Source organism: Anastrepha ludens, chromosome 5, assembly GCF_028408465.1.
Source record: "Anastrepha ludens isolate Willacy chromosome 5, idAnaLude1.1, whole genome shotgun sequence".
In the NCBI taxonomy this organism is placed as follows: domain Eukaryota; kingdom Metazoa; phylum Arthropoda; class Insecta; order Diptera; family Tephritidae; genus Anastrepha; species Anastrepha ludens.
This window is the reverse complement of record NC_071501.1, coordinates 54,601,861-54,626,344: the sequence shown is the minus strand read 5'-3', so window position 1 is coordinate 54,626,344 and position 24,484 is coordinate 54,601,861. Positions and strand designations below refer to the sequence as shown.

Below are 24,484 nucleotides of genomic sequence, written 5' to 3'. Positions count from 1 at the left end.
TTGAAAAATATGCAAAACTCTATATTACCATATGACAAATTATATTATTAAACAAACATATGAGTTCGCTAATGAAGAGCTTACATGTTTTAATATCATATGTCCTTTTACTGATAGTTCATAGCAAAATAATGATGCCCATTCAAATATTTTTATAAATTATTACAATCATTGTTTTACTGCAAGGAATATATGCTTAGGTGAATTTATTATATAATTGAAATAAACAATCTTAATTATGCCTACAGCTCTTCTCTATCCTATATTAAAAGCTTCCTTACATAGTGAAGCGAGAACGCATGTTCCAGATACTTTTAGGCTTATCTAATAAAAATATTATTTAATATGAATTTATGATTTGTGTCAAAAGTAAAGAATGCTATAATTACACTTAATACGTTTGTTATTGTAAAAAGATCAAATTTTTGGAGATCTTACGCATGTAATAGTGGCAACATCAGCAGCTTTAACGATACTATTTGACAATGAAGTTACTTTAAATGTAAATTATATCTTAAGTAATTATATTAAGGTATTATCTTCGATTTTTGTACAGTAGGTATTTCTTCATAGATAGAGGGAGTTGTAGCTCTTGAATACGCTCCTCTAAATGTACACGTCCTACTTTTTGGCGAATGGTTCTTCTACATAAATCCATTAATGGTAGTGGTTCAGCTAAAAATTAAAATGTATGAATGGATTAAATACTGTGCGTTCAGGAGCAAATAAAAACTGCTTACGATCCAATCCACCAATGTATGTCATTGTAATTTCACAGTGGCCCCAAACAGCAGAAACGACGGGATAAAGTTTTTTTCCTTTGAGCCCTTTAAATGCAACTCCGAGGTATTGCTGATCAACAATAAAGCTTAATGTACCTTCGTCCATGTCCAAAGCAACTAAAAATTTATCCGGGACTAAAAAGGCTTCATCATTTTTAAGAATGGCTGGATAGGTTATTCCAGCACAGTTTTTAGAATCATGATATAGTTTATTTCTTCCTAAATCCCAACCCCAACTTTGATCTGACAAACCCACTAAGCTTTGGTAGCCGACTGAATGTAAAGGCGCTTCAGCTGTAGCTACTCCCACTACTGCGTGGGTACCTCTTTGCCTTGTTGGCCAATAAATTTCCCATATATGTAGGCCTTTTGTAAGGCCTGTTTTTCCTCGTATGCAATCCGTACTCTGGGCAACAGGATGCCTATGAAATGTCAGTTTATCATCTTCTTTTACGAATATATTTAGTGATCTATCTTCAGAATTCCACGAATGTTTCAATTGCACCTCTTTACTTGCAGGAGGCATATCCAACAAAATATCTAATCGCGTAGGCTTTATGAAGTCAGCTGCGAGTTCACGTGGTATTATTGGTTTAAAGTTCGCCTGTGAGTCATTTCGGCTAACTGATTTTGCACCTCCACTTATTTTTTGGCCCATGTTCATACCACGGCAGCTTCTGGATTTTCTTTGGTCAATAAGAGCTACTTTATATGATAGCTTTAGGTGTTCAAATTCTCTTGGCTCCAACCGTGAAAGCACAACGCGGGGTGCTAATGATGAAGTTGATGAAATATTTTGCAGTCGACGTCTATCTGTAGTTCTTACACCAGGCATCCGACCACCTTTATATCTAAAGTATGAATAAAAATCATATGGTTATGTAGTTTTTTTAGGTTAATGAAAATTCTAACAAATCTAAAATGTTTAATAAATTTTGGTATTAATTTCTTTATTATGAATATAATATTGAGATCAAATGTATGCTTCTGCAGAAAAACCAAGGAGCAACAAAATTTCCATGGGTTCCCTCACATAATCAACAAAGTTAGATTTTGGCTTCCCAACACATCCCTCATACCAAATATGATGATGGTATGGTGGGGTAGACGGAAAGATTTCTGCCGTCTTACCCTTCTCACGGTTGATACGACAAATCTGAGCCAATCAGAGTTTGGATTTGCCCTACCTGAGCCCCGCACTCGCTCATTTACTTACCCTGAGCGTCTGCTGCTTATCGAACATCTACCGAGGTCGTTGGCAAACGAGTAGAAAGCACATGAGTAGGAAAGCGAGGGTAGAGCTAAATAAGAGCAAAAAGTAGAACAGCGCCTCGCCAGCTATACCCTAAGGAGTACGTGCGCCCGAGTGAGGAAGCTCTGAAAGCTTAAAAAGGCAAACGACCGATCAGATGAACGAAGTAACGAGGGCAGAGTGAGACCAAAGTTATATGCAAACCAATGAAGAAAAATATTTTAATTAACTTAAAATGCAAATAGTAATGATACAAATACAAAAACGTGTTTACTGTGCAACAGAGAATTAAAATATTTATAACATAGTGGACGATAATTTGAGTCTCTGTGGGGCATAGAACCCCGAATAGTTCACTAGCTCTATACAACGTAGTTAGGCCAATTCTCTACTATACTATTGTAATGTGGTGGGATGCCTTTGAGAAGGGTGTAAACATTAAAAGGTCCAAAGACTCACATCTGCTCTTATAGCCGGTACAATGTCAATCACTCCTTCCAGTAGATCTGCAGGAAAAATATATCGCTGGCATGCGATAATAAGATAGAACACTTTAACACGAGCTATAGCCACGGTAAGACCCAAACCGGTATCTCGGAGCTTCCTGGACTGATGGACTACAACTGTCACAACAACGTTCAATCATCATCCCACCTTCAAGGGAACTGAACTGATGTCATTAATAAAAGTCGGGGCACTGTATAATAACATAGATAGACGCGTGACATATCTATCTATCTAGATGAGGAAGAGACGAATTTGCACCTTCTGTGCCATTGTGTTACTCTATCCAGACGCAGTTTTACCATTTTAGACAAACAATTTTCCAATGAGTTAGAAGATCTCAGCTCGGTGGAGATCGGGGACCTTCTAAAAATTCTAGGTTATTCATATTGGTTCTAGGAGAGATAAGGGCAAGTTCCCCAATCGGCATCACAAGGGACTATGAGACTAAGTGTGTCCCATAGTGGACAATCGTTAGAACCTACACAAAACAACGGCGCTAACTAGTTAGACGAGGAAACAGATTTCTCGCGGCTCATCGTCACTTCAGCCGCCAGTTCGGTGGTCGAGCGTCCCATTGCTGCGGCACATTGAGCAATAGTTGCCTTACTCACTCGCACGAACGCGAAGTTTTTACCTACCATGGAGTCCACTAGTAGTTTCCAGGACACACTTAAAATTTATTTGTGTTGTGAAGCTAAATAAACGCAATCTGAGTATTACATAGGAATTTTTAAAGGGATGTTTTCCCCCGTTTACACCCTTTTTGGATGTTTGATCAAGCTCCTCCTACAATTTGTGGTGTGTGTCTTGGTGTTGTTCCACAAATGGAGGGGCCTACAGTTTTAAGCCGACTCCGAACGGAAGATATTTTTTACGAGGAGCTTTTTATTAACTAATTAATTATTAAATAACCGCTCTACGAGGCTGCTGTTCTAATAAAAAATAAACATACAGTGTGGTCCACCTGCGGTCTCGGCGAGCGACTCTTTAATGCGGTGTTTGGTCGAGCGGTTACATTGGACAAATGTCAAGAATACACCATTACAGTCAATGGAGTACGTTATTCCAGACTAAAGAAAATTACTTAGACGACATTTGATTTCATCATGGCGGTGCTACGTTCCGCACGTCCAACCTTACATTCTATTTTCGGGCATTATCTGCGAAAATCGAGCAAGCAGAAGCTGCGATTTACTTCATTATATAATGTTTATGGGATGCCATTAAGGATACAAGAATTGAGATATGTAAGCGAGGTTTCCACTGGTGAGGTAAGCCCCATAACTCGCGAAAATGTACTGAAACTCCTGAAATGTACACGGCTATATAGTCAGCTGTGGAGGTAGTTTGAATGAAATCGTGTCATATATAATGGAAAAAACGGCGGGCATCCGGGCATGAAAAACCAAATGAAAGAAAAAGTTTTTTTCGAATAACGGCCCCCCTCGAGGGGCAATGTCAAGGGTTATATATGTTTGTGGACGCATGGCATAGTAGCTTAAGTCGAAATAAAAGTTGGGACATCATATAGCTTTGTTTAATTTTATGCTAGCTCGTTCCAGCAAACAATCTAAAATAAATTTTTTCAATAAATTTAAATTAGGAAAACGAAAATAAATAGAAAAATATGCTAACGATTTGATATTGAGAAAAGTAATAAGGAAACATTTCACTTTTATCTTAAATCGTCTTAAGCCGCTATGGTATATACTCGGAGATATACAGTGTACATTATACCGACAAAAGTCTAAATACACCCCCATTTCCACTGGATTGAAAGTTCAAAAACTTTACTGAAAAATGTGTTTACACAGTTTTATTTGAAAGGTTTTTCTAAGCATTATAAACTTAAAAAAATCCAGACATTAACATAAAATAGCAAAGCTATGACAAAAAAAACTAAAACCAAGGTTGACAAAAGTCTACATACAGTACACAAATATCTCACTCCAGTGAGAAAAACTTCACTTAACTCTAAGTAATATTGCTTCTTAGTATTTAGTTGGTCCACCGTTAGCATCAATTACAACTTGAAGTCATCGTGGCATCGAGATGACAAAATTTGTTAACTCTGCAGAAGTTATATTGTTCCAAACTTCTATTAGTGGTTCTTTGAGTACTGAAGCGCTTGAAATCGGACTTTTCCAAATTTTTCGATCTAAAATTTCCCAGACATGTTCAATAATATTCAAATCTTGGCTTTACGGTGGTGTATTTAATTGCCTTGGAGCATGGTAAAGCAGCCAATCCTTCACAATGTGTGCTGTGTGCTTTGGATCGTTATCCTGTTGAAAGACCCAACTTGGACCAAGCTCCAAATCATCCACCGAAGATTTCAGATTGGGTTCTAATAGTGATTTGTATTTATAACGATCCATATTACACTCAATAAATACTAAACCACTACCAACTCCAGACGCAATAGCTCCCCAAACCATTACATTGACGCCACGATGCTTCACTGTTGATACAAAATTCTTCGGACTCAGTGCAGTATTGTTTTTCCTCCACACTTTCGCTCTTCCATCGCTACCGAATATATTAAACTTCGACTCATCTGTAAACAAAACTTTTCGCCAAAAATCCATCACCTTTTCCCTGTGTGCTTTGGGAAACTCCAGGCGAAGTTTACGGTTTTTTTCTTCAGAAATAAGATGCTTTTTTCGTAGTGTGACTACTATGAAAGCCGTTTTTGTTCAGAGCTCTTTGAATTGTTCTTGGATGAAGACACTTGTTGGATGAGCTTGCTATATCCTCGGCTAATTTCGGAGCAGATAGTTTGCTCGGGCGGCCACTGCGCGGCTTATTTTCGGTGGAGTCACTATTTTTAAAGTTTTTGTTGCACGACTTAAGTTTAAGATTTTTGAAATTTCGTCATATAATTTTTTTTCTTTCCTGTGCTGAATAACTAAATTTCTAAAGTCAACTGATATTTCTTTTCGAGGAGCCATTGTAGATGCTTAAGTATTTAAATTGCATCTAAAATCAATATTAGCAAAGCAACAAACATAAGAAAAGGAAAGAAATAGACAAACGGTATTTTACCGTTATCACAACATAGGATATCAGAGTACCAGCTAGGAAACCGGTTCTGTATGTACACTTTTGTCAACGCTGTTTTTGCGTTTTTTTAGCGAAACTGTGTTGTTTTATGTTAAAGAATGGATTTGTTTTACTTAAGTCGATTAGAAAAACATTTCAAATGAAATTGCATAAACACATTTTTAAGCAAAGTGTTTGTACTTTGTACACAACGAAAGGGAGGAGTGTATGAGACTTCTGTCGGCCACGGTATATACATATATATTTATATCCTATTTAACGCCAAATGAACCAATCTTTACATGGATATACACGGCTTAAGGGGTTATAAGCAGTTATGACTTTCAAAAAAATCGAGATTTTTATTGCATTTTTGTAATGTACATATATTCAAAAGTATACGCACGAAATTTGAAGTAGATCTAAGCAATACTTTCGGAGTTATACCTAAATATGTAGAGATGCCTCGGCACGTTTTAAGGTAGGTATTGAAACTTTAAACGTGTTTTTTTCAAAACGGCATTTTTCAAGTCGGTGTACACGATATCTCGAAAACGGCTTGTTTGATCGGTCAACCGTTTTAACTCAATCTTTAAAGATACATTTTCTAGTAATTAATCGTTCCTTTTGTAAATCTGATACTTATTTTCCATTTTATAATCAATTTACGGCCAAATTTTAACGTAAAAATCGAAATCATTTCTTTTAAAAGCTGCCATTTTGTGAAAATTCACTATTTTGATTAGCCGAGCGATTAATTACTAGATAATCTAATATATTAACAAAATTTGTTTGGTTTTTTGATTTCAGATAATCCAATCCTGAGTTACGATGTACACCGTAAATCGTCTTTTTTTAAAGGAGGTTCCAGAAATCGCCTGCAGCGCGCTCTATAATCAACATTTTCATAAATAAAAAATTTTGTTACGTTCTTGAAGGATGCTTTTATAACCGCCAAAAATTTTCAAATTAAAATATTCTGAAGTTTCTTCAGGATAAATCCTTGACAACCCGTCTTTTATTTGCTTCATAACTGCGTATAACCCCTTAAGCTTTTACATCTTTAGAAATGTAGAGCAGAAGCCTGTTTTAAAATTTCACTTCATACAACTTCACTTTCAAAATGGTAAATAATACAGAATGCTCGAAGCCGCAAAGGTTAATGGCTTCAAGTTGGCTAGCGACTCAGTTTGTGAAAGCGATTAGTTGAAAGCCCGCTTACAATAGACGATAGTGGCTTTCAACTAAAAATCGCCTCATTTAAACACCCTAATACACTTCATATAAACTTTAGAATTTATTTCACAATTTACTGACCCGAAATTGGCATTGCAAAATAAATCGTTCGTACGTATTTTTATTGTATAAGCATAAACATCCCCCATACAAGTACGGGGAATGCTGCTGGAGTGACAGTGCTTGACTGGATATAAATCCGATCGTTCCGGTACGGTAGAACCAACTGTCGTTCTCATGAAATATTCTTACGCTGCACCTACGCCAAATGCGTGTGATTGTAACAGCAATAATAATAACTAGCGGTTTCCTGCTGAGGTTGGCGGTTGACTTCTTTTAGTTGTAATTAGAGTTGAAAATATTGCGAATGAATAAAGATGTTTCGAGCAAATAACGCTGAGCCTGCAAGATTTTTTTGAATAGTAAAACTAATTATTGTTTTAGTTAATGGTTTTTTTCCACCAATGAACATAAAACTTAGTACAGTTTTAAGTTTTCGAGCAAGTATTAAGCTTTTCAGCACCCGTTATTTCTACGGAACTTAGCCAGAAATAGTTAGAATTTACGTAGTCAAGAAAAACTTAAGGTATTAAGTATTGGCATGGGAATAAGTTTCCGCCCTCGTGAAAGAGGTGTCGCTGCTGATACTATTTTTGCGTTCACTCTAGTAATATACTGATGATTTGAAGGGGTACATATATGAGAGGTCTCGATCGCAGCAGCACTAGCAAGTGCAGCACTCAGACATTAATTAAGTCCATTGTACTACACTTGGATTCCCTTTTAATTTTCTTTAAATCTACCCGATCTCCGAAGAAATCTGAGTAGATCTTGTGGTGCCAAGGAGCCAAGATGGTCGCTTCTTAACACATCAGTGCCAAAGACCTCAAACCTGATTCGAGTGAAGGCGGGGCAGACACACAGGAAGTGGTCCGCCTCATCCTCCTCTTCACAAGCTGGGCAGAGTACACTGTCTGAGATGCCCAGCCTTTCCATGTGCTTCGCCCACAGAAAGTGGTCCGTCATCAGTCCAACCAGCCGTCTGCACTCCCCTCTGCTTAATGACAGAAGGGTTTGCGACAGTCGATCGGACATGACAGCTAACATCAGTTTAGTCCATCTGCAGCCTCTCTCAGCCTACCAAGCTCGCTTGTGGGTGGGAGTGGCAAAATGGAAGTTGGCCTCAGAGCCTATCTTAGCTAAGAAGTCAGAGGTCTCGTTACCCGCGATACCACTTGTCCCGGGACCCATGTTAGCATCAGGCTATTATGTCTACCGACATAGTTCAGCCTGGATTTACAGGACTTGACTACCCCTGATGTGGTTGGAGGGCTGTCTAAGGCCATAAGCGCAGCTTGGCTGTCGCTGCAGACACATATAGATCTGCCTCTCCATCGTTTTTCCACAACAAAGTTCATCGCTTCTTGAACTGCATACACCTCCGCTTGAAACACAGATGCATGCATTCCAAGAGCAAAGTGCAGTTTTGTCCCGCTGGATTCCACGTTTCGAAGATACTCAACTAGAACAATTATTGGATGAAGATGCATGCAGATCAATCGTCGGTAAACGTTTGTACGTGATGGGAGTGGTCTAGAGAGTAAGTAACTGGGTACCACAAATTGAAGGAGAGAAATATCGAGAGACGTTTGATGACATCCCTGGCAGGAGCGTCACTGGCGATGAAAAAGGGATCTATTATGATAACCCTAAGCGTCGAAAATGTTTGAGCCTGCCAGGTGAACCAGGTCCATCAACAGCGAAAAAAAATATTAATGCTTCAAAGGTTAATTTGTTCATCTGTTGGGATCAGAAGGGTGTCATCTATTATGAACTCCTTAAACCATCACTGGTGATTGTTGCCGACTGCAGCTAATGCGTTTGAATCGAGCACTCAAAGAAAGGTGGCCGGAATGGGATGGTAGACATGACAAACTGATTTTGCTGCATGACAGCGCCAGGCCACACGTTGCTAAATCGGTCCAGATATATTTAGAGGGACTGAATTGGGAAATTTTGCTCCACCCGCCGTATTCCCCAGACATTGCACCTTCGGATTACCATCTGTTCCGATCAATGCAGTCAGCACTTATTGGAGAGCGGTTCACTTCTTACGAGAGCATCGCAAACTGGCTCAATAAATGGACCAAGTCAAAAGAACTCGAATTTTTCGTCAGAGGAATCCGTATGCTGCTTGAAAGATGGAGTAAAATTGTAGCTTCCAATGGCACATACTTCACATAATATCATGTATTATTTAATTGTTTAAATAATTCGTAACTTTGGCTAAGAAAAGACGGAAACTTATTCCCATACCCAATATTTGGGTACGATAGTGACTTCTAATTGAATCATGTATGATAAATCTAGCGGGTACTGCATCATACTAACATTGTCGCGATTTCTTTGTAATTGGGAAACATTTTCCAATCGAAGGTAAATCAACGTTTATTTAAAGAACTAAATTATTTAAGGGGGAAGTCTACTGTGACAAGGGAAAAAACAGGCTTATTTTCCGGATTTTATTTCTAACAAAATATTGCTCGTACATAAAATCTATTTAAACTCTTATCTTTATTATATATTTAAGTTTTTGAAAAAAAAATTTTAAGTCAAAATATTCAAAATGGCCGCTGTGGCACTTCTGCAAGCGCAGGTCCGCTTTTCTTAGGTGCCTAAACGGTGTACATGAAATCTTACGTTTCGGTGATCTAAAACAAAAAAACAAAATATTGTTATCATATACATAGTATTGACTCTCGTCTGACGTAGGATTATGTCGATAAAAAATTTTGGCGTTGAAAAAAAAATTCTTGAAATTTTTTTCTTTTTTTTTGCCTAAAATTGATGTTACTATTGTTTATAACAATTTAACAAATAACGATATCAAAAAAATCCTATGTCAGACGAGAGACACTATTACAGAGAATATATAATTAAATTTTTAAGCTGATTCATTTATCAGAACTCGAGATATCGTGTACACCGTATACAAAAACTTAGTTTCGAGAAAAATGCGTTTAAAGTTTCAGTATAGCAGGTACGCGCTTTGGAGCGCTTCGGGAAAAGGTCGAAATTTCAACGAAGAAAAATTTAGCCAGCTGTAACACATATTGTACCTTATTTAAGAGGGTTCAAAGTATTTTTTAAGCTAATAAAAAAAAAAATCGATTTTTTGAAAAATTCACAGTAGACTTCCCCCTTAAATATAATATTCCCTATTAGAATATACCCCGAATAAAGCAAAGGCGGTCAACCAAATCGGCTTTACAAGTTTACAAAATGAGTTCCGCGTATGAAATACGATTTGAGGCTGAGTTCCTACGTACACCCTAAAAGTATAAAAATTTCACGTGCATCTGCAGCAAAATATTTGAATAATTCAAAGTCGTTCTAAATAAATGGGTGCAACGTTGACAAAACGTTGGCGACTTTCCGGAAAAGGCCCAAAAAACAAAATACCTCTCCAAGCAAAATCAGAAGATCGAATCAATATTCGTGACAAATCCGAACTCTTACCGTTGCGTGAAAATGAAGTAGTTTTAAGGAAAAATGGTATTAATGTATCCAAAGACACAAATATACGATTCGAAGAAGTTTACTTGCACAAGTCCTCAAAATCCGGAGCACATTGAAAAAACGGCTGCTCTCATTTCACATATTGAAAATATACTTTCCTGGACAAAGGTAAATTCAGAACGGAATTCACGGATGAATCTCCTGAATAGTTTCATGCGTCGGTCCTGGTGTACTACTGATAATCGACAACTTCAACGAACTATTAAGCATCCAGTTATGGTTCGTGTTTGAGTTTGTTTTGTCCCCTTTACCAGAATTCAAATTCCCTTTCGCAAAAATTTAACAAAATAAAACAAATGTATTGGGGACAAATAACTGAAATTAAATAAGCTGGAAATTCTGTTTGGAGATATGCATTCATGGACTTTAAGTTCAGAATTGCCATCCTTGTTTAAGTGACGAATTAAGCAAATTCTTTAAAGATCTGAATCGTATTCAGGAAAGACGTTAGGATCATATCAGGGTCATGCAATATAATACATCCTCAAGGGATATGACTGGAGTATTAACATAGGTAATTACTCGGGGCAATTGTTAGAATAGTTAAAATATTTCGATTGAACTTCAACTTAAAAATATAACTAATGGATATGTACTCAAACATAATTATATTTGCACGTACCTTAGTACATTGGAGGTACACATTTCATAGTTGAAAATTATTAAATTTAACCTCCGTCAGCTGCAATAACCTGCTCACAAGTTTTGCTTGTAATTCGTCGGCAGTGCATAAAAATGTTTTGCACTGGCAAAACAGTATTAAATTACATTTTGTGAAACGACCATCCTATCGGCGGTGCTTACCTTTTATCCCAAAGCCACACATTATAAGACCGCCTTAAAATACATAATATAATTATTAAATTTTCAAGTTCCTATTGCCAAAGAATATATATAGAAGAAATATTAAGTAATTTTGATAAAAAATTTTCCGACTTTTCTAGATTACTATTAATTAAATATAATTATTAACAAAAACTGTTGCGTATTTTTCTTGCATGTAATACAGCAAATTGAGGTTTTTGTTTACTAAGGTTTCTATTTATGTTTCTCGTCTTGGGCATTTCTAGTCTTATCACGCGACATTGGAAAGTTTCACATATTTTACAATAAACGCACTCATAACGTTTTGATGCATGAAGCTTGTTTACGATGGTTTTAAAAATTAGTCTTGGCAAAAAATGGAATTAAGGCGTGAATAATGTCGTGCGATTATTTTTCACAATTTTCGAAACGCACAAGAATGTATCAATGTACGTCGAGCGCCATCCTTTAGAACCGCAAAAACTGATACAATTAATTTTCTCGTGACCGCTGTTCGCTCCCCAAGGAAGGTTGTCCAAAATCAGTGGTTGTCGCTGATGTGCGCAAAATGATGGTTCAAATAAATGCAAAAGTGTATTGAACCACACGGGAAATATTTTGAAAAACATTAAGACAGTTTTCAACTGCCGATGATCATTTTTCCATTGCTAGAAAATAGCATCCCTCGTACTATTTCGTTCGCCTAGCAAATCAAAATAAAAAATTAATTTGAAAGCTTAAACTGGGTGCATATTACAGTTATGCTCTACGACACATTTTTCCCATATGAGCAAGAGTCCTCCGAGCTACAAGATTCAGTAAAACAAGTTGTTAACTACTTTGGTGTAGCCTCTTGAACTATACATCTCAAATAAATGAAGTTGGAAACAAGCTCACCTCGAAGCTAAGGTAAATCTTTCGCCCTCATCACTATCCTCAGTCCTACCCTTCTCTCGCTAAGCTAATAATACTTTTTTTAGTGAAATATAAAGAACACCTTACACCCTGATTTGGTATTTGGCCGAGCTCCTCTTTTTTGTGATGTGTGTCTTGATCTTTTTCCACAAATGGAGGCACCTACAGTTTTAAACTGACTCTGGACAGCAGATGGTTTTTAAGAGGAGCTTTTTCATGGCAGAAATACACCCGGAGGTTTGCCATTGCCTGCCAAGCAGGGACCTCTATTAAAAAAAAACGTATTCTATCAATTGGCGTTAAGAGCCTAGGCTTTCGAACCTGTGCACTTCCGAATGGTAGTCACACACCAATCCAATCGTTAAATAAATTTTACACTTACAATACATAAAAGATACTTCCTATAAACAATTCTATCCCGATGGCTACACTTTTGAAAGTTACAAAATGAGGGCGTATTACGAATATATTATACAGTATAAACCTATTAAGCTTCGAGAGCATAATTCTCTAAATTATTAATTTTTTGACATAATAACATGAGTATGGAAACAGATTTAAAAATAAGAAGCTTGAATGGAGAAGTTTAATAGTTTATGATTTGCAGAATGACAAAAACTAATAAACATATTTCATTATCTTTCTATGTTACCGTATATTTTCTCTTTTGAAAAGCACTTGAATAGTAAAAAGTACAGCTACAGCTACCTTAAAACAGCGTTCAAAATATCCAAGAGCAAAAAAGGCAAATCTGAAATGAAAGCAAAAACGTAAACAAAAAATTTAGCTGTTAGCTACCTGACATAATTTCTTTCCTTATGTGAAATATTTAGGCCTTTTACATTTACGATTAATAAACGATTGGCTCAAGAAGTTCGGAATAAAAATGTTTTTTTTTTTGTTCTGCGTAAAAAAGTAATTTAGTTTTTTTTTCACAATATAGAAATAACCGCGAATAGCGCATTATAACAGGATGAGATAACGTAATAAACAAGTTAGAAACGATATACAGCAATTCGAGCTTGAATTATTTTGACGTTAAATAACGACTTTGTTTATAGCATCGATAGTTTTTAAGCGGAAGTAAAAATTGTGTGTATCGCTTTAAATAATTTGCATAAAACGCTATATATTTTAAGTTGATCAAATGGATATTGCACTTTAAAATGAGAAAATTTTTCGAGAAAGGTGCATTAAACAATTTTAGTTCAACTATAAAGCTATTTCACAAATTTAGTTAAAAATAATTGTTACACGTTTCCCCAAGATAAAAATGTAGTAAGGCTATTTTAGAATTTTTGACGTTTGCAAAGTATCTACAACCTAATATTTAAGCACGCCAGCAAGTATCTGTCAATTTTTGCCGATCAAGAGTTTATTCTACTGCGAGTCGACCTTCGTAATAGGGGTGTAAAATGTATTTATGTACGTAAATAAAGAATGTTAAGTATCCTTTGGAAAATAAAACAAACGGCTTGAACGGTTGTATGTAATGGTTTTTTTATACATGATATTTGCATGCGCCCTAGTGAAAGACTGTATAATACTGTAATTCACAGATTGCTTTTATAACATTTAAGCAAAACAAAGTTCGTAAATATATTCTTCCCTTAAAGCAAACTTTCTTGGAATACACAACTATGTATTTGGTTAATTAAAAATGCAAATAATCTAGTTGAAAGTGGTTTAGCTTTATAATAACAGTATGAACCGGTTCAGAACTACGTTGTCTTAAAACTTGTTTCGTGCGTCTTGTTTTAATTTTTAAAATAGAACATACAACCTTCCGATACAACCCATTTACATATATTTAAAAATTTAAATGAACTGGTAGAAAGTTATCTTTCCAAGTGACGATAAGCTACCTTTAGATTGAAATATTTTAATGTCTGCACCTGAACCTATCTTAAATAATCTGGCTCGAGCTTGTTAGCAAGTGCTTTCCATGATTGCCATTCCTTTAGCTAAAGCGCAAATTTTTTACCATAACCGTCATAATTTCTCTCCTATCATTTTTTTTTTTTAAGCAAGTCGGATAGGTAACTATCGTCGCTTGTACAAATTTATGATCTATGTTAAATAAAAAGTTTAACTCAAATACCAGCAGCAAAAAAATAAAAATAAGTGTGAGGTATAGTAGTTATGAATGAGAAAGAGCTGCAGAATATTAAATCACTTTTCCAACGGAGTATTGAAGTTTTCCTAATTTGGTCTAAAGTTGATCTAAATTATTAAAAAGAAAGTTACAGCTGTAAAGCTAGATTCATTACTACCATATACGATAAAATTTAATGGCGGAATTTGTGGAACTTTTTAACTCAATATGTTTTTTTAAGAAATCTGAAACATATTAAGTTTATAGGGTCGATACGATAGAGGTTTAAAATGTTTCAAATTCAACCAGATTGAAAATTGGACCCCGGTAAACATTTGAACGAACATTCAAATAAAACGGAAATATTTAATACCTGACACACGGACTGTTTTATTCCAATCCCGCCCTATAAAATGCTTTATACTCGTATTATAATAAGCAAGAGAATAGGAAAAATATCATAACTGGATGAGGATTTCCATGAAAATGTCAATCACGACTGAGAAAAATAAATTCATTCAATATATTCATATATTATATATATAAGTATATATGAGAAATTATTTTCGAGGTCTTCTGATTTTATTATTCTAAATAATTCTAAAGGGCAACAGAAAAGGAAAACATATTTCTTATAAAACGCTGATAAAGGCAAAACCCGTGCTTGCTTAAGCAAAAAAATTTCATGACACCCAAGGCTAAGAAATACAGGTAATAATGTAATAAAAAGCTTGAAATAAATAAAGAACATGGTCTGGATGTTTCCAGGAAGCTTTTAGGAAACTAAGTTGTGAAGAAGTAATTAAAAACTATGGATATAGAATAAAATACTTACATGGTAAAACTCTTTTTTGAGATATCATTTCTCTTTGCTTAAACTATTTTCAAATTATGCTATTTATATGACCCTGTTGTTTTGCATATTAATGTCGAAATACATATATCAACTTCAACTCAAAACTGTGCTGCTAAATGTTTGCTTTAAGACATAAATTAACTTTTTGCCAATTTTTAACAACGTTGGAAAATATTGCAAACATATATGGTTGTCAAAAAAGTCTTGCGGTATTTTTATTGAATTTTCAATTGTTCATAAAATTGGTTATAATAATGCGATTTAAGTCAAATATGCGCCGTTTTGTTCGATGACGAGTTCCCAACGAGATGCCAACTTCATAATGCCCCTCTTATAGAAGCTCGCTTCCCTATTGTCAAAAAACTCGGAGAGCCAATTTCCACAGGACTCTCTTGTGGACAACTTCCGACTACCAAGCTCGTTCGCCATGGACAGAAATAGGTGGTAATCACTTGGTGCGAGATACGGACTATACGGTGGATGCAAAAGAACCTCCCATCCGAGCTCCCGGAGCTTCTGGCGCGTCACCAAAGATGTGTGTGGCCTGACGTTGTCCTGATGGAGGACAATCCGGCCGCTGTTGATCAAAGATGGCCTCTTCTGCATGAGTGCTGCATTCAAGCGGTCCAGTTGTTGGCAGTACAGGTCCGAATTGAGCGTTTGGCCATAGGGGAGCAGCTCATAGTGGATGATTCCCTGCCAATCCCACCAAACACACAGGCTTGGCTACCGTCTGGGCAGCTTCACCGCTTTTCGACCACGACCGTTTGCGCTTCACGTTGTCGTAAGTGACCCACTTTTCATCGCCAGTCACCATCCGCTTCAAAAACGGGTCGATTTTGTTGCGATTCGCATGCATCCATACGGGCAAAAATGTTTTTTTGCGTCAAGTCGTGTGGCACCCATACATCGTGCTTCTTTTTGAATCCAAGCTTCTTCAAATGGTTTATAACGGTTTGATGACTCATGCCCAGCTCTTGGCCGATGCTACGGCTGCTACTATGCCGGTCTCTTTCGATCAATTCAGCGATTTTATCGCAATTTTCGACGACAGGCCTTCCGGACCGTGGCGCATCTTCGATCACCTCTGCACCAGAACGAAAACGTTGAAACCATCGTTGTGCGGTGGAAATGGAAACTGTATCGGGTCCATAAACTGCACAAATTTTATTGGCAGCATGAGATGCATTTTTGCCTTTATCGTAGTAGTACTGTAAAATATGCCGTATTTTCTCTTTATTTTGCTCCATGTTTGCGACGCTATAACTCACGAACGACTAAAAGCAAACAAGAATTAATCAAACACGTGTTAGCACGTGAAAAGAGCTTTCCAAAAAGCTCTAGCGTGAACCGATGCGACGAATACAACTAGAACTACGCGCTTGCAAAGACAAGCTTGCGGAAATACCGCAAGACTTTTTTGACAACCTTACATTTCCGTAGTCAATGTTTTGTTGCCCAGTGCATTTATTGAAAAGAACTAAAAACATATTTTGGGACGGAACCCATTTTCGTTCGGCAGCTATTTATACAGGCAAAACTGCCGCATATGGTGATCAGAAAATCCGCATATGATTTTCGAGCGCTAATGCATGCTCCGAGAGCGATAGTTGGAGCGTTGTTATCGATGTGCTACGATAAGTGCTACAGAGGCTTGATAAACGATTATTTGCCACAAACTTTTGTGATTGAACTTCGACAACCTCGTCATCAGCTGTATTGGCGATGTAAAGTGGTCACTTCAGAGCTGCGATTTGAGGCTGTTTGACTTTTCTTGAAGGAATGAGGATATACGAACAACCTATTTAATGATCCAGTCCCTTAATGTGAATATTGGGCAAGCCATTTATGAGATAGAATGCGCAACTGCTTAGCCAGCTCTAATGAAATCATCTTTTATAAATAATGGTAATGAATGTTCTTTCATAACATAATGAAAAAAAAAAAAAAATAGTTAAAAAAAAAACTAAAAACCACGCTTTTATTGCCAATCGAACTAAAAAGTATAAAATAAATTTTAATGACAAAGAGACCTATAATGAAGTAATAGCAAATCGAACGATCAGTCATAGTCAACTACCTCAGAACAGAATTATAACAAAAATTAAGATACAAATAGAATAATTCAAATTAGAGTTAAAAGCGTGGGATGCTTGATATAGTAAATATTACAATCATTCTATTGGCAACTACCTATGTACAGAAGGTTATGAAAGTGAAGCAAAATGCATCCCATGCTTTTAACTCTAATTTGAATTATTCTATTTGTATCTTAATTTTTGTTATAATTCTGTTCTGTTCTGAGTTGACTATGACTGATCGTTCGATTTGCTATTACTTCATTATAGGTCTCTTTGTCATTAAAATTTATTTTATACTTTTTAGTTCGATTGGCAATAAAAGCGTGTTTTTTAGTTTTTTTAAACTATTTTTTATTTTCTACTTTTTAGTTCGATTAGCAAAAAAGCGTGTTTTTTAGTTTTTTTTAAATAACTATTTTTTATTATGAATGAAAATTATGCAGTTATCGGCCTTGATAAAGTAATCGGGATGAAGAACTTATTTCGTGGAGGAAGCCTGAGAAACGGCTACCCCACTCCATTGGCCATTTTTTTCGATTTTCGGGGTGTGGTGCACTATGAATTCCTTTTACCTGGCCAAACTGTTAATAAGGAACTTTATTTGAGCGTTATGCGTCGTTTACGTGAAGCAATTCATCTAAAAAGACCAGAATTATGGGCCAACAACTCTTGGTTTTTGCATCACGATAATGCACCGTCTCACACTGCACTCGTTCTTCGTGACCATTTCGTCAAAAATTCCACGCATATCGTTCCGCAACCACCGTATTCGCCTGATTTGGCTCCGTGTGACTTCTGGCTATTCCCAAAACTCAAGAGACCACTCCGGGGAACGCGTTTCGAGTCGATTGAGGAGATAAAAGCTGAATCGAAGAAGGTGCTGATGGCTATACCGGAAATGGACTATTTGGCATGTTTCGGGGATTGGAAAAATCGTTGGCATAAGTGTATTTCATCGAGAGGGGATTGTTTTGAAGGGGATGAAATTGATTTACAAGAATAAATAAAGATTTTTCATTTTACAACCAAATTCATCTTACTTTTTGCCCACAGGTAAAAAAAGAAAATATTATAATCCTGGCAATCCTAATAAAGATAATGGAAAACTTTTATCAAATTATTGCATTGTCATCGGTCCTTGATAGGTGTGCAAAATTCTAAGTCGATCAGATTTTTAGAAGCCAGTGAAAATTAAGCTCAAAGATTCCGTTACATACATACATACAACCCGACCTAATAAAAGTGTGTTAAAAAAAAAAGATTTTTTAATTTATCAAATTTTTTGAAATCTGAAAGATATACATATATAAATCTTCCTATAAAAGTATATTTAAATATATTGTAAAAATTTGTAATAAAAAAGTATAGATGCTAACTGTTTTAGTGCTTGTGAAAGTAAAACAATTGAAAACAAAACTGATCTTGAGATGGAATCGGCGTTGTGTGGTTACCAAATTTAAAAACTAGGCCTCTTCGCTTCCCCAAGAGTTGGAATTGATAAAACAACTGGTATAAATAAACATATCTTGGTAGCGTTGGAAAAGAGTTGCCAAACATTACATTTGTTTGTGAAAATAGTGAGTTATACCACTTTTATGAGGTATAACCGTATTCGCTAGCGTAGAATCTTACTCGATAAATTTGTTGTTGCTTTCACATGCAAAGTTTTCGTCAAGTGAGCAACTTTCAACGGTACCAAATTTGCCAAAGCCAACCTAATAACATATATTTTAAGTTGCGGAAATATCTGATATCATCGAGGCCAGTTTCATTACAAATTTTATGAGTAAGCCATTAATAACCTAATCTTGTAATATTTTGCAAGTTTTGTAAATATGTGCAACTAATTTCCTGCGATTCAGAAAATATATTATATAATCTGCGTACTACATACATAATCGGCGTACCCACAGGTAATATCTTTGGGTACAGAATAGTCGAAGGCAAACCAGGTGCCAAAATTATTTTAAACTATTCAAAGTTATTAACGAAAAACCAATCCGTTAAATTGGTATTTTGTATCACTAATTATTCATTCAATAACATAGCAATATCCATATTATACAACTTGAGCTCTAATTGCACTGTATTCTTGATATTTTGCTAAATTTTTTTTGCTGAATATGAATTATTGCAAGAACTAAATAAACTTCGGCAAATAATGTCTGGTATTAAATGTTAAGTGATATATTAAAAAAATATGTAAATTCAATTTCGTTTGTGAAGCGTCCACAATTTGAGCGTCAAATTTATATAATATATAAGGGAAACTTTCGAATTACAAATTTCTAATAACAAATTATATACCAAACTAAGTCGATTGCATATTTTGTTTATGTTTTATAAAAAAGGCCACAGACGAAAACTCGTGCGATTATATAATACATATTTTATTTATATTCAAATATTAGTGTATAACCATTGCATTTTTATTATATAAAACAAGAGGGTTTAGTATAACGCCGAATGGGCAATATTAGGCCAACTAGGAAAGCAAACATATATTTTACTCTAAACTTCATTTCTATTAATAAAATACACGGGCGGGTTTTCCATTACTACCACGGAAGGTTTGCTTATAATTACAGAGTGTGTAACCTAACTTAAAAATTATTACAAACCAGTGTAGTCAATATATCAGCTTCTTGACCACTTGATAAATTACCATTAAGAACTAACAAGAATATTGGACAAGTTAAAAAAAGCCCTATTATATAGGACTATGAATAAGTTCGTGCGGTTTTTTTTCGAAATTTGAAACTTTATTGACGTAAAATGGTTACAAATTTAATATTCAAAATATTGTCCATCGCTTACTACTACTTTTTCCCATCTTTCTGGCAATTCACGGATTCCCTTTGTGAAAAATTCGGTCGGTTTTGCCGCAATCCACGAATCGATCCATTTTTTGACTTCATCGTAATTACGGAAGTGCTGGTCAGCCAGGCCATGTTGCATCGATCGGAAGAGATAGTAATCGGACGGCGCAAGGTCTGGACTATACGGCGGGTGGGGTAGGACATCCCATTTGAGCGTTTCTAAGTATGTTTTGACCACTTGTGCAACATGTGGCCGAGCATTGTCATGTTGCAAAATAACTTTGTCGTGTCTATCGGCGTATTGCGGCCGTTTTTCTCGCAGTGCTCGGCTCAAACGCATCAATTGTCGTCGGTAGACATCCCCCGTAATCGTTTCATTCGGTTTCAGTAGCTCATAATACACAACACCCAGCTGGTCCCACCAGATACACAGCATAACCTTCAGGCCATGAATATTCTGCGCCGACGTCGATGTTGAAGCATGGCCAGGGTATCCATACGTTGCCCGACGTTTTGGATTGTCGTAATGGACCCACTTTTCATCCCCAGTCACAATTCGATGCAAAAAACCCTTTCTTTTGTGCCGTTGAAGCAGTTGTTCGCATGCCATAAAACGGCGTTCAACGTCTCTTGGCTTCAATTCATACGGCACCCAATGGCCTACCTTTCGGATCATTCCCATGGCTTTTAAACGTTTGGAAATGGTTGATTGATCAACTCCCAAAGTTTTTGCAACCTCTTCTTGCGTTTGAGCCGGATCTTGATCGAGCAATTCCTCCAATTCGGTATCCATGAACTTTGGCGGCGCACCCTCGCGTTCTTCGTCTTCCAAGCCAAAATCACCACTTTTAAAGCGTGCAAACCACTTCTGGCACGTTCGCTCAGATAGAGCATGCTCACCATAAACTTCCACCAAGATACGATGACTTTCGGCTGCTTTTTTCTTCATATTAAAATAATGAAGAAGAATTCCCCGCAAAAACACATTATTTGGCACGAAATTCGACATTTTCAAGTGTGGTAAAAATATTGTTGTTTACGCTTCAAATAAAAAACTTATACTGACGTTTGTGCCTTACGACAGTAGCTCTCCAATGAATGTTTGGAAATGTGGATCGATGGAATAATAATCAAGTTACGCCATCTGTTGTAAAACCGCACGAACTTATAAATAGACCTATACATTCTTATTTTACTTAAATACAAGCACAGAAAAGTAACAATATTCACTTATAAACACTCTCTATTGATTAAACATTTGATCTAAAGCTTTATTTTTACTAAATAATACTTCGTATTTTATTAAAATTCTATTATTACAAATGTTCTTCTAAACGTGTGTAGTACCCTGCGAAATAAATGTGTGGCACGTACGAAAAAAGAACCAGAATGAGAAAAGAATAAATCGAAACAAGAAAAAATCCAGTCAACCAAAAGGGATAATTCTACATATTGATTGAGTCATATGATCCTAAGTGTATTTGTGGGTTGCAGCCGATGGATGTTAACGCCTCGCACGCGAACTAGCCACGTTAACTTTTTTTTTTTGTTTTAGAGATCAAGAGATGAACAGTCGCTACTTTGTACTTTTTTCAAAAAGTTCAAGTTAGAATTTTTTTTTACTTATTATGAAGCATAAAAACTCGCCCGATTTTCCAATTCAACTTTTCGCCTGTGGCGCTTGTTGTTTTTAAAAATACACTTATACATGTTAGGATAAAACACTATTTTTTTCATAAATAAGAATTATAAAACCTTAGTTAAATGCTTACTGAGTTAACAACGTTATACATTTCTCTTTAACGATATTTCAGTACAATAAGCATACATATATGGTAATGAAATAACGTAATTTTTACACTTTTCGAGGAGATTCTATAGTGGTTCTAGGAGGTTGGAATTTTCATAGTTATGAAAGTGTTTTCAAAGTTAGGAAAGTTGCTCTTTTTAATGGGAGGAGGTTGGTGGTGGCACGCCCCTCCCGCCCTACATCCAAATACATTGTGATAGTAATGCAAAGTTTAGACAATTATAGTCACAGGCGTGTTTTTATACTTGTATTCAAAATATGAAATTTGAAAAGGAAAATGCAAATATAATACATTTATCAATATCATCACTTTTCAATTTTAAAATAGATTAACAATTTGTTGGAATTAATAATATTGTCTTGTATTTCAGTTCAGTACTGATGATGGAGATGGGGGTTATCGTGTCTCCATACTACACACATATGACCTTTTAATTAATGAGGGGTACTTTTTTTTAAGCGCGGCAAAGGGCAGCCCACGCAAAGAAAAGTTCTTAGCAAAAATACTGTGGATAGCGTAGCCGGTGTTGGACTATATATATATATTATTGGCGCGTACACCCTTTTTGGGTTTTTGGCCGAGCTCCTCCTTCTATTTGTGGTGTGTGTCTTGATGTTGTTCCACAAATAGGGGGACATACTGTTTCAAGCCGACTGCGAACGGCAGATATTTTTATGAGGAGGTTTTTCATGGCAGAAGTACACTCGGAGGTTTTCCATTGCCTGCCGAGGGGCGACCGCTATTAGAAATTTTTTTTCTTAATTTGGGTGTTTCAGCGAGATTCGAACCGACGTTCTCTCTGTGAATTCCGAATGGTAGTCACGCACCAACCTATTCGGCTACGGCGGACTGAGGGTTATTTTTTTAAGCTTGTGGATAGCGTAGTCGGTTTTGGAAATCTGAGGGTTATTTTTTTGGAGTTCGGCCGAAGACCCCTTACGCGGTAAAAAGTATTACGCAAAGTTTCTACAATTTTACAAACACCCTTCTACGAAACGTCTCTCTAAAAACCTACCTGCATAAGGAATTCGATGGGTTTTGATGTGTCTGGTAATACTAACCTTTCGCTAAATTACACAATTTTAACAATATATTGCTTGAAAACTATAAGCCTCCGGAGGGTGCGGGTTTCAGTTTTAGGATAGGTATACACCTCTCCATTAACCCTTATATTTACGAAAACTAATATTTTTATTGGAAGTCTAGACACTTTATAAAGATACTAAGAAAAAGTACAGTAAGTGACAATAAGAGATATTATTTGTGAAAGTTTATTGTCGTCGCGCATTTTGTGTTCACATTTTAGTTATTGAATAATTGAAATTAACAATATCTCACAAAATATTTTGCTAAAAATATCAATAATGCGGTGCAATTAGTGTTCAAATAATGTAATACGGCAATTAGTGACACAAAATACCACTTTAACGGAATTGTTTTTTTTTTGACAATAGTGATTGAACGGTTTAAGAAAATTGCGTTTAGTTTTTGAGATACATATTAATATTGGCACCAAAGCGCGTCGACTGGTACCCATACCGACTATTTTTCGTCAATTTTGGCACCCAGACTCTAAACCAGACGAAACCTGGGCGAATTTTTATGATATATAAATTAACTCTGATAGTTTCGAAACAAATTTTTTAAACAATATAAATTTTTCAGGTGAAATTTACTTCACTAGAAACATCATTTTCTACTTTAGACATATACACATACATATGTATATATACATACACAAGTTTAACATTTCCCTACAAAACTGTAGGCAATAAGAAAACTCATATATTACCTTTTCTTTCCGAGTTCCATCTATTGCTTTCCAACCTTAAAAATATCAATCACTCCTAAGCTTCAGCAGTTCAATACGATATATGTAAACAGTACCAAACATTCAGATCCAGCTACGATAGCCTTGCGCGTTGCACAAACGAGATATATATTGTGCCATATAATCATAATCGCCTGGTATAAGATCTGAAAATCTCTATAATTACAAACGACTATTACTTTCTGGGCATATTTGTCAATTTCTTAAACATTTGTTGTCCACAAAAATAAAACTTTAAAATAATATGACAAATGAATTCCCAAACAAGTAAAAACTTTGAAGAATAACCCTGCCTGAGAAACAATCACCACTCAGTTACAAACTAGCACAATTGTATGAACTCTTATAATTAAGGCTGTTTACATAAGGCGATTTGTTCCGCGCTTAAATGAATCAAAGCTGAATAGTGTAAACGATCTTGCAACAAACATGGCCGATGACTTTGAATCATTAAACTATATGCCTTTCTATTTTGAAAGTGAAATTGTATCCCGTGGCTTCGGTACTGATCGTTAGTAATACAACATGTATCAAAATAAATAACGGATGTTGCGAGCATTAATCGAAATGTGAAATTTTTCCATATATGAGAATATATCAAAGAAAATTCAACACTTCTATAAATGATACATAATTAATATAATAATAAATCATCGAAATTTGTTTCTGAAATATTTTTTTAGTAAACGTTTAGTATTGCAGTTGTCTAGTTCGGAAATGTCAAATATGATTATTTTGAAATCTTTATTATTATGGAAATCTTTGGATAGGATGTCAGGGAAACTGGAGCTCTTTATCTGCTACAAGTGGTGGTTGGACTCCGATTACGGCATTCGTTTATTGACTGTCTAAACACTGTCTGGTCCAGAAGATT

The 24,484-nt window shown here is 35.9% G+C and overlaps 1 protein-coding gene across 4 annotated transcripts; it reads right to left on the bottom strand.

Annotated features, from left to right (window-relative positions):
* Window positions 1-23,956, bottom strand: LOC128862928 (protein gustavus). 4 transcript variants are annotated; one of them, XM_054101764.1, is made up of 4 exons: window positions 23,572-23,929; window positions 12,826-12,868; window positions 741-1,633; window positions 1-675 (listed from the first exon to the last, which is right to left on the bottom strand). In XM_054101764.1, the coding sequence occupies exons 3-4, from the start codon at window positions 1,615-1,617 to the stop codon at window positions 536-538; spliced, it is 1,017 nt and encodes a 338-aa protein (XP_053957739.1). In that variant the 5' UTR covers window positions 1,618-1,633; window positions 12,826-12,868; window positions 23,572-23,929; the 3' UTR covers window positions 1-535. The 4 variants fall into 4 exon arrangements, with proteins under 4 accessions (XP_053957739.1, XP_053957738.1, XP_053957737.1 ...); XM_054101765.1 differs by lacking the exons at window positions 1-675; window positions 741-1,633 and adding exons at window positions 11,057-11,143; window positions 11,203-11,235 and having other exon boundaries at window positions 12,770-12,868; window positions 23,572-23,956; XM_054101763.1 differs by lacking the exon at window positions 12,826-12,868.
* Between the last annotated feature and the right edge of the window lie 528 nt (window positions 23,957-24,484).

What these genes read in the sequence shown, in the direction of transcription:
- LOC128862928 (XM_054101762.1), bottom strand. Translation starts at nt 11,043, where the DNA reads ATGTGTACCTCCAATGTACTAAG. An exon ending in TGTACCTCCAATGTACTAAG is followed by an intron (nt 1,634 to 11,020) that starts GTACGTGCAAAT and finishes TTCATACTTTAG; the next exon opens with ATATAAAGGTGGTCGGATGC. An exon ending in ATACATTGGTGGATTGGATC is followed by an intron (nt 676 to 740) that starts GTAAGCAGTTTT and finishes TTTAATTTTTAG; the next exon opens with CTGAACCACTACCATTAATG.